Source organism: Simochromis diagramma, unplaced genomic scaffold (assembly GCF_900408965.1).
Source record: "Simochromis diagramma unplaced genomic scaffold, fSimDia1.1 OVJJ01000412.1, whole genome shotgun sequence".
Classification (NCBI taxonomy): domain Eukaryota; kingdom Metazoa; phylum Chordata; class Actinopteri; order Cichliformes; family Cichlidae; genus Simochromis; species Simochromis diagramma.
This window is the reverse complement of record NW_024387238.1, coordinates 97849-109017: the sequence shown is the minus strand read 5'-3', so window position 1 is coordinate 109017 and position 11169 is coordinate 97849. Positions and strand designations below refer to the sequence as shown.

At 37.2% G+C, this 11169-nt stretch overlaps 1 protein-coding gene and 1 long non-coding RNA gene across 3 annotated transcripts; both read left to right on the top strand.

Annotated features, from left to right (window-relative positions):
• The first annotated feature begins 3633 nt into the window (after positions 1 to 3633).
• LOC120746996 (low affinity immunoglobulin gamma Fc region receptor II-like) lies at positions 3634 to 5696 on the top strand. Of its 2 annotated transcripts, none has more exons than XM_040052574.1 (5): positions 3634 to 3905; positions 4520 to 4768; positions 4944 to 5051; positions 5209 to 5224; positions 5304 to 5696. In XM_040052574.1, exons 1-5 carry the CDS (start codon positions 3797 to 3799, stop codon positions 5473 to 5475), a joined length of 654 nt encoding a protein of 217 aa, XP_039908508.1. In that variant the 5' UTR covers positions 3634 to 3796; the 3' UTR covers positions 5476 to 5696. The 2 variants fall into 2 exon arrangements, with proteins under 2 accessions (XP_039908508.1, XP_039908507.1); XM_040052573.1 differs by having other exon boundaries at positions 3635 to 3905; positions 4932 to 5051.
• Positions 5697 to 9048: 3352 nt separating this feature from the next.
• On the top strand, positions 9049 to 9650 carry LOC120746998. The gene is made up of 2 exons (XR_005699011.1): positions 9049 to 9131; positions 9243 to 9650. It is a non-coding gene; the product is annotated as an uncharacterized LOC120746998 (long non-coding RNA).
• The last annotated feature ends 1519 nt before the right edge of the window (positions 9651 to 11169 follow it).

The window sequence follows — 11169 nt, the reverse complement described above, 5'->3', positions numbered from 1 at the left end:
CCCAACACAAAGGTATCAGCAAACTGAAACGTGCTGGTAAAAAAAAAGAAAAAAAAAGTTAAAGTTAACCAGTGGTCTTTATAACAAACTAGGTTGAACAGTCAGGCTTTCTTTGGGTTAGCTGGCTCAATAAAATCTCAAAACACAAACAAAACAATGAAACAAATATCATAAAATCCATCCACCTTCTTCTGCTTATCTTTGTCAAAGTTGCAAGCGATGATAAAATTGTGATTAAAAACTATCAAGTAAATAAAATGGGAAAATGAAATGCAACATTTGTATAAATAATACAAGTGATCAATGATTACCTGATTAATAAACAGATAATCTTGCAAAAAGTCATTAATCGAGTGATTTGTTATCCAGAGGTGTAAAATAAACATTTTAATTCAAGTTATTTATTTTACTCATTTATTGCTGAGTGCGCTCTCAGTGCTGCAGTTTTTTCTAAAGTGACAGCTCCACATCAGAGCTCTGAAACGTTTATTTCAATACATCATCAAATAAGAAATAAACATCAGTTACTGTCCCACAGCTTAATAATCAAAATCACTTTAACGTTCTCTGCAGATCAAAGTGAAATTAAATTGACTGATTGATCAGGTATTCTTGTTCTTGTAGCTGCAGTTCCAGAGTAAAGAGGCTCAGCAGCAGATTAAAATCAAGTTCAAAAAACCCAAAACATTTATGCATTTTATGCTTTGTGTTGCTGTAACGCTGTGATGTTAGTAAGGTACAGTTTAACAAGTTGTCCAACAGTGAATTTACATTTATGGCATTTATATCATGTTGTAAATAAAAGAATCAGTGAAAACTTCCAGCCAATTTTAAACCACAACTCTGCTAATAACCTGCTCACAACAAGGTTACGTTCAGTGGTTTAAATAACAAAAAAGACCTTTTTGTTATCAGCTACAAAAAAGAGCATTAACTTTACAATTTTTCTATGCCGACCACGATCTCATATTGCATCTAGATTCAAGAAAAATTCTGTTACAATGAAAAGTTGTGGGTTTTGTTTTTAGTAAATAAATAGTAGTCTATGAAAGTTAAGCAGACTTGTTCCAACTTCATAAATATAAATAAAAGCTCAACGACTTAAATGTGATCAAACTATAACCATGAGCAGGATTCCAGTAGCTATACTAGAATAAGAAAGTCTGAGGATATAACATAAGAAACCCAACCCAGAGGTACCTGCTGAAAAGCATAAAACCCAAAATGCCATAAAAAACCTGAGAGTCAAACAGAAAATGTTAAATATATGAACCTGAAAGTCCCGACTCAACACAGTAGATCAAAGAACCTGAAAGAGTTTAATGTGCAGTGATCTGAACATTATGACTTCATGTTGCAGCTCTTTACTGTCAGAAGACTTTTTTTACAAGCTGACAAACTCAGAAATGTTCATGTTTCCACAATTCTGCTGACTCATTAGGATTTAAAAGAACTATTTCAAAGTGTTTAACTCTCATCTTCTCATCACTGATCAATAAACTCTCATACATACAGACTGAATTGTAGCAAAGCAAATATAAAATGTTCACAGTTGTGATCAAAATGAGTATTTTGTGTGACAATTGTACAGCGTGTTTTACTCCATCACCAAAGTTTGCTGTAACATTTCCATCTAGTTGTATAAATTGTTCTGATTCAGTCACTGACTTTTGTTCTTTTTCTAAACTGGGCAGTAAATAAAGCAAAGGCCCAACTGAGAGCTGATAACACAGCTGTTCCAGTAGGGGGCAGTGTGACCCTGACCTGCTCTGTGAACCCATCATCATCATCTGCATGGAAATACTACTGGTACAGGGATAATATCCCAGTTTATGCTGTCTCCCTATCAAATGGACAAATCAGTGTCTCAGAGGGAGGAACCTACTGGTGCAGAGGAGGAAGAGGAAACCCAGTTTACTACACAGAGTACAGCGACTCAGTTAAGATTAAAAAAAATGGTGAGTTTGGATTTAGCAACCATGCTGAATAGATGAAGTTTTAGGACTGAACATGAATAGTCGTGTAAAATGTCTAAAGAATCAGTGTCAGGAATGTGATCCAAGGAGGGGAGACTAGGTGGGATTATGAATGTGAAACAACCACTTTCAGCAAATCTCCAAATCAACATAAATTCACAATTAGTTCTGTAGCAATTCTACAAGTAACACTGCAAGTAGTGTAGAACAGGAGTCACAACGTAAACATGACAGATAAATAGAACAAACAGAAAACACATAGAAATAAGCTTTCAAATAGAAACAACAACTAAAAGAGCAGTGAGAAAGCACTGAAACACAACTTCACAAAAAAAAAATGATTCATTACTTTCCAACAGGATCTGTCCTCACTGTGTCTCCATCATGGCTGAGTCCTGGAGCCTCAGTAACTCTGAACTGTGAGGTTGAACATCCGTTTGCAGGATGGAGCTTCTACTGGTATAAAGCTGTTCCTGATCTATCAGAGGAATCCTACAGTTATGAGCTGCTACCTGATGGCAGTGGGACTGCACAGGACTCCTACATCATTCATGGACAGACACACACAGCAGGATATGTGTGCAGAGCTGGAAGAGGAGACCCAGAGTATCACACTGATCACAGTCAGCCAAAGTTTGTCTGGTCTGCAGGTCAGTTTGTTTCTGTTTATCGTTTCATTGAGCTGATATGATGTCATCATTTAATTCACCAACATCTCTCTCACTGTGATAAACCCATTTAAAAACTATTTTGAGAAGAAGAATCAATCTTTTCATTTCTGACTATGATCAAGCCAAACTGAATTTACTTGTTCCTGTTTTGTTACCTTTTCCCTTTTTAATTACAGTGATGGCATAAAAGAGGAAGGGAATAGAAAGCAATGTGTAAAAGTCTTGAGCTGGTCCTCATTTTTTATATTTTACTTCCAAGTAGTCAGACTTTATTGTCATTTTTAACCCTCGTGTTGCATTCTAGTCAAATTTAACCGATTTAAAAACTGGAAATACACACACACACACACACACACACACACACACACACACACACACACACACCTGTGTTGGCATTTCTCACAGACAGCTGCAACATTGTTTCAACAGAACTGAACTTTTCTCATAGCTTTGGTGTATAATGCTTTGTTGAGGGCTTGCTCAAAGGTCACTGTGTGGCAACGTCATGGAAGGTCGATATACCCTGTTGTGAGGCTCTTGATTACATATTTGATCACCACACTAGTGAGGATGACCCAGGCCAGGAAGCTGACAGTGAGGATGGATTAGATAAGGAAGTGTCAGAAGCTTAAGATGGAACAAAATAAAATCCAGACCAAGAAATGACTGATGAGGAGGAAGAGGATGGCCATTCTGAGTCTGCTGCTACATTCAAGTAAAAGAATGGGAACTTATCTCCACCTGAGAATTAAGTTAGCGTTCAGTTGAAAATGCCATCAGGGTGACCACAGCACCTGTAAAATGTGTCTTGTCCAATTGATGATATCAAATCATGCTTTGAACTGTTCCTGACTGAGTCCATCAAAACATCAAAACCTCTATAGGGCATAAAGTGAGAGTTTTTTTGTTTTTGTTTTTGCTAATATTACTTTTTTAAAATTGAATTTTGAATCCTAACATCTGTGAGCTTTGTCTCTTCACTGCATGTTGTTTCCAGATGTTCATTCAGCAGCGTCTCTCACAGTGAGTCCTGACAGCGTGCAACACTTCACCTATGACTATGTCTCACTGACCTGTGAGGGAAACTTCACTGAGTGGAGAGTGAGGAAGTTCTCTGAGGACGGCCGACTGTACTCTAACTGTAGGAGAATGACTGGATCCACATGTGACATCAACACATCAAAGTCAGATACTGCAGTGTACTGGTGTGAGTCTGGATCAGGAGAGTTCAGCAGTGCAGTCAACATCACTGTACAGAGTATGTTATTATACATTCTTATTGGATTTTAATGACTTGAACATCACATGAACATTTGTTTCAGCTTTGCTGTGAATGTGATTCTTGTTTATTTTGTTCTGATCGTTCATCTCTTTTTATTCAGTCTTGCCATAAACCAATTTGCAAAAAAGTGCCAAGAGCCAAAACGTTCAAATCTATCAGGGTTATTTCTAAAGACTATAATGTGAAAAGGTGCAGTCGTATCAAAGGTTATGCTGTGCAGAGCAAGTCAGGGAGATCAGAGCAGCAAACTTGCATTATTTTACTTGCACTGTGCTCATATCCATGAATACTCTGCTCCATCTCTGCTCCTGCAGCTGTGCTGAAACCACACCTCACTGCTACAGCAGTCACATATGAACATGAACATAATCATCTAATTTAGTGAAATGCTTCTGTGTTGTTCCTGTTGCAGCAAAAACTAACCCAGACCTTAAGAGATGAAGTTTCACAGATCACAATTCAAAAACAAGTTTTACAGAAATTATTTGGTAAAAATAGGACACATACAGTAGTTTATAAAAATGTCAGCTTTTTCTAAAAGTGTGCAGCAGCTGATGTGACTGAAACAATTGTGTGTGATTGTGTCACAGATGATGATAATGTTCCTATCCTGGTGAGTCCTGTTCATCCTGTGACTGAGGGAGCTTCTGTTAGTCTGAGCTGCAGTTTGAGAACACAAAAAATACTTTCCAATGTGTTTTTCTATCACAATGACAAACTTATTCAAAATGATCCCCGAGGGGAGCTGAAGATCTCTGCAGTGTCAAAGTCTGATGAAGGTTTCTACAAGTGTCAGTACTCAGGAAGAGAGTCAGCACAGAGCTGGATGTCAGTTAAAGGTGAGCAGGATCAAAACATTTGATGGATTTTTATAAATGAGTTTGATGACTGAGAAGGAAAATAAGATCTCTGTTTTGAATGAATGTTAAATAACAATTTTATGAAATTTTCACTATTAGTATAGTTTACTAATAATATATGTATTATTGTTTGTTGTCACAGTAACCATGTCAGGAGCTGACAGCTCTTCGTCTCCTGTGTGGTTGATGGTTGGACTGGTTTGTGGAGTCTCTCTCATTATTATTCTCCTGCTCTTGTTGTATCGCTGCAGACAGTCCAAGTGTAAGAGCCTCTTCTTTTTATGCTGTATTAGAGAGTTTATTTAATACATAGACTTTAATTATTCACACATATACATGTTTTCTGATCTCATGACACAAAATAGAAATGGAACAATTCACATCACAAACATGTGTAATAACATTTGTCTCTTTCACAGGTTCCTGCTTCACCAGGTTGGTAAAATACTTTTTATTATTATTTTAAACAAACATCAGTTACTTTTGAGTTTATTGTGTTTATTTCCTGTTTCAGGTGGATCCAGTCTGAGAGTCACAGTCCGGGCTCCTCCACAAATCATGGAGTCAACCAGAATGAAACTCATGAATACGACTCTGTTCATCCTGGTCAGCACTTAAACCGATCTTTATTATCATTATTAATATTGACTTTTCATTCAGTCTCCATTAACAGGAACATTTCTTAGGTTCAGTTTGTGCTCAGCAGCTTTTCAAAGAACATTTATCAAAATCCAGCTGGACAAACATCCAAATAACCAACTGACTACATGCACAAAAGATCAGAAACAAACAGGATTTTACAACCTGATTGTATCTTTAACTCGACTGAAAGAATCCACAAATGTTATTGTTTCATATCAGAACAACACAAACAGTAACACCATGATGGGTTCATGCTCTGAAAATGTCTGATAGTCCTGGATTTGACTCACACAGTACCACAGAAGGTTCTTCTGTTTTTGCACTTATCTTTGAAATATGCATATTAATATTTTATTAAATGATTAATATGTTAATGTTTCTGTTTGGTAAACTCAATGAATTGGTCACACAAGTAGGAAACACTGAAAATGATTAAATACATTTTTTATATTAGAAAGAGACATAGAAAACAAATAAAACAAATTTTGGATTTGAGGAGACTAAGTGCAACATATTTACAAGTAACTACATTTTTTTTACATTTTAGTTGCAAATGAACCCCAAGATGTCACCCATGTCACATACACTCGTATTGATATTACAAATGTCGGAAAGAAGAGTGAGTACACAGGACAGTATAAATGAAAAAAAGTCATTTAGAAAGTTTTTACAATATTTAAAAATAATTATTTTCATTAATCTGATCATCTTTACAGGGAACATCATAAACCAGAGCAGAGTGCTGTTTACTCTGAGGTGAAGACGGGAGCTGCAGGTACAGTCACAACAGTCTCATTCAGTGTTTGTACTTGAATGTGTCATCACATCATTATATTGCAGGTAATTATAGGTCAACATGGAGTTTAGTTATTCACTTGTTGGTCTGCGCTTCCACAGGCCCCGCTAGTTTAGAAACGTATTCTCGTTACAGTTTTTTACAGACGCTAGGACACATTTCTCAATACTTAGGTCACGTTTGCAAAACTCCTCACACAGTGAGCACAACAGAAGTCTATGTGGGCTAAACTGAGGACCAGTTATCATTGTTTTTGGCATAAAATGCATTCAATGACTACATCTCTCAAATTTCATGAATTATCTTCTCACTCAGACACAACAACTGCCAAAAATCTTTGTACGGACAGGACATTTTGCATGTGCTTACATACTGTTTTCAAAACTGTTAAACTTATGGCCAAAACAATAACACAATGCAAAACTTAAAAAGACAGCAAAATCCAACAGCAATATTTTATTGAAACATATTTTAAATCTAAAAATGCAGTTTAACCAGCCACAGCTTATTCTCATTGTAGATGAACATCTACACAGGTGTACTCCTTCAATTTTTCAACTCCTTCAATTCTGGCATGCCAGAAGATTCTTTCCTAGGTGTATTGCCCTAGATGACATAAGATGTGATGTGGATGAGAACCTGTGGCCAAATGGAGAAGACCGAGTAGATTAGCATTACTATTGTATGTGTATCAGTGGATGGTGTGTATACAAATTCTTGTATTTTGGGATTACTTAGTGCAAAAAAATAAAAATACATAAACAAATATTAACGAATTCTGCATGATGTCTGATTCATTCCAGTAACATATATTGAAATTATAAACAGAGATGTGTCCTTGTTTTACACAAGAAAACACTGTGTAATGCTACATGTTGTTAGTGTTTTTTAGGTCATTGTTTTGTGGGTGACAAAGTGTGTTTGTCGGCTGTCAACCTTTGCTAGTGTTCTGGAAGAATGAGTTTATTTGAGACCTGAATAAAGTGTTTTAGTAGTTGTAGTGCATTTTGAATGTAAAATGAACTGCTTTGCCAAGCTGACGGTCAGTTAGGAGGATTGTGTGAAGTGTTTTGCAAAAGTGACCTAAGTATTGGGAAATGTGTCCTAGCGTCTGTAAAAAACTGTAATGAAAGAAAAAAGACAATCAGCGATCGATCTATTTTACTTGCGCAAGAGAGGCCCTGGTCGGTGTCTCAGAAAGCTCTCTGAATCCAACCGCAAAATGACCCCAACTTAGGCCTCTGCTTGCCGCTTTTTATTGAAAACAGTTACAGTACACACAAGCACCTCCCCTATAGTTACAACAGACAAGGCACTATATGTGCACGTGTATGCATGTGCGAGAATGTGTTTGTGTGTGTGTGTGTGTGTGTGGGTGTGTGTATGTGTTTGAGTGTGTGTATGTGTTTGTGTGTGTGTGTGTGTGTGTGTGTGTGTGTGTGTGTGGGTGTGTGTATGTGTTTGAGTGTGTGCGTTTGTGTGACCTCCTGCTCACAAAAGGATCATAAAAGCAGGAAATCTACTAAACAACAAACAGAATCCTCACATAGATGTCACTACAATAAAACACTACAGTCTCTGATAGGTTTGTAGCATAAACCTATTCGCTGGAACGTTCAAGACAATTTACTACACAGCAAAAACAAGACACGAGTAGGCAAAGTTCGTTGTGATACTCATGCATGAGGGAGACCGAACCGGAGCCAGATGTCCACTTGGCCTCCGTCAGACTGTCGTCCGCTCCCCCGTAACACTGCTCTTTTATTGAGGTCACATGAATATACATAGCTTCATTAACATATGACGTCTACATACAAACAAAGAGTACCTTGCCTGTGCGTTGTGTAAGTATGTGTGTGTGTGTGTGTGTGTATGTGTGTGTGTGGTCAGAGTGTGACCCCATAAAGACTTCCCTAAACCTGCTGGCCTGGAAGTCCAGCAGTTCATCTAAACAAAAGGCACTTAGACTAAAACTGACATAGCTACGTTTATCCTACCATAAAACAATAAGACAAGGTACGACCTCTCCCATGCTCCCAGGGTGTGGGTGTGAATGCCAGAACACTGGAATGCACACAATGTCTTTGCAGACTACTAAGGATGAAACCTCTACCGACATGACATTGATTATACAACTCTAAGCATAAATGAGTAAATATTTCTAAGCATAAATGACAATCCACTATATAAACCTGACAGTCTCCCCCACCAAAAAACTGGTCAGAGACAAAGGAATGTCTTTGATCATGCTGCTTGAACTAAGACTTACAAATTTAAGTAACACAATGACAACATTTAACAATTTGACTCCAACACACTTACCAAGCTTAGCTTCTACACACTACACATCAGCAAAGTTGAATCTTATACACATCGAGGGCCGTTCAGAGTTTAGTGTAAGTTTGTCTGCTTCATATACAGAATGATATTGTTATTGTACAGTATGGTATTGTCCATCTATATGTCCCCGAACTAAACAGTTTCTCTCATGTTTTTACTCTGTAATGTTCTTGTCATCATATCTGTGCTGAACAAATGTGTCCTGAGCTCTGACGTCTCTTTTAGAGGACAGTCTGATGTATGCTGAGGTCAAACAGCCCAAAAAAGAAAAAGCCAAGAAAAACAAGGTGAGCAAAGTCTGCCATCATCTCCACTGAATATTGTTCAACATGTTTATCTGCTCTTAAAATGTAAAGCTGTTTATTTTACAGGTTATATTTATGAATTCACAATTCATCAGCGTTTTAAATTCTACTCTTTTATCTTTGCATTAGTGGAGACATCAAGTTTCCTCCTGGTTAATGATATTATTGTTTTCAATGATCTTATCTTCATTCACGGGAAAAACAAGTCCTGCAGCTGATGCAGCAGTTTATTCTGAAGTCACATCAGGAAGCTCTCTCAGTAATTCTGCTGCCATGCAGGCTGATTTATTCTTCACATTATTAAATGTCTTCAGCTCATAATATCTTTACATGTTGGAAATCACTTTGTCTTTTTGTGCTTGTCTTACAGGTCAGTGAGGAGAGCTGTAGCAGCAAAGCCAAGAAGAAGCTTTTTATGAAGCCACTCTTGCTCCTCTGCTGCCCAAATATCAGACATGCTCAGCTTTATGTACAGTTACAATATTACATCATAATATCATATACTTACTTATAGCAAAAAGTAAATGGAGGTATATTCATATTGAGTTTTGTGCGTTATAGTCAGGTATTTCTTATATTCATTCTTAAAACTTTTGTTAAAGACTTTTTCAAGAGCAGTGAGAAGAAAGTTTGAAACGTGATCTTTAGTATCTGATAGGACGACTCACATTAGGACGTACTGGTATGGGCAACAACAAATATCTTTATTGGTCTAAATTGATACAAATGATATGATCGGTACTGTATGAATTTAAATGCAATAAATATGTTTCATGTATTTTTTTTTGTGTTTTGTGTTTTTTTTCTCTAATGTATAATTTTCTACGTGTATAGTTAGAAGGTAGAGAGTAAAGTCTTTCTACATTTGAATGTTTTACGTTGATTTGGTTCAGTGTGTAAGATTCATCCCAACTAACAACAAGAGGTTAACAGCAGCTTCCACTACAGGAGACTGTAATGTTAAATTTAGTCTGTAACATTTTCTGTTGTCCAAATGGTAATTCAAAATGACCCCATGAACCACATTAATAGGTTTGTACTTCATGTAATACTTTATTTAAAAATCATTACATCATCATTTATAACATCAGACATTACTTAAGCATATAACATACATATTTTTAATAAAGAATAATGGGGTTACCCGTGTTTATAAATTACACACTAAAGTGTAGTAATGGAGGAGAAAGCTTTATGAGAGATTAAGGAAATATTTGCTTAGACATCACTAATGCTCACTAGTATTTATGTTAAAGTGTTACTGAAGTCACAGATGTAGCCAAATCTGGGAAGCTTTTTTATTTACTGCTGAGCTGCACATGCGCAGAGCCTGCTGCAGGCTGTCTGTTGAATTCACAACGGCAACCAGAGCGCCCTCTACTGACTCAATAAGACCTCAACATTGCCAACATATTTAACCTGCCACACAGAGCAGAGCTGCCAGCATTTCTTTCCTCAGAAGAACAGGGGGTGGCTGTAGCTCAGGAGGAAGAGCAGGTCATCTACTGATCAGTTCGATCCTTGGCTCCCCCAGTCTGCATGCCAAGTATCCTTGGGCGAGATACTAACTCCTAAGTTGCTCTCTGATGCATCTATGCATGCTATGAATGAGTGTGATGTTAGTTAGTAAGCACGGGGTCTCGCAAAAGATCTCGCAAAAGTTCTGCAAGCGCTCACGAAGGTTCATCTTAGGTCATTTAAATTTTTTTCTCTTTTGTCCCTTGCGGGGCTCGTAATTTGCAGCTTTCATCAACCACTGCTAATCAAGTGGGTGGAAGAGGTTTGAAGAAAAAAAAAACTTTAACTTTATTTACCATGAGCCCACCCGCTGGTGGCCCATGGTAAATAAAGTTAAGTGTCAGTGTGGATATATAGATATAGTTCCTTGTCCCATATTTCCCATGTCAGACTCTGAACAGCTTCCAAGTACAATCACAGGACTGTGTTTACAGCTTGGTGGCCAATAGAGGGAGACATTGATCCATTTAGAATTTATTGTATCTGTCATGGTCTCCCAGTCCAACTGGTCAATCAACACGTTGTTTTCTCCTTACAAGTATAATGAACTCGATACTTACTTTGTGTTTCTCTCCTTTATGCACTGCTGCAATTCCACCAAAGAGGCAACCTGGCTGTCTCAAAGGTGATGAAAATTCATTCAGAACTAGTGACAATGATCATGTACCTTAATTATTAAAAAGTAATGGTACTAATATCAGTATCAGCGATACAGGCCCTGTATTTACTTGGTATCAGATTGATACCAAATCTTGTATTATTGAACACGACATAACAAA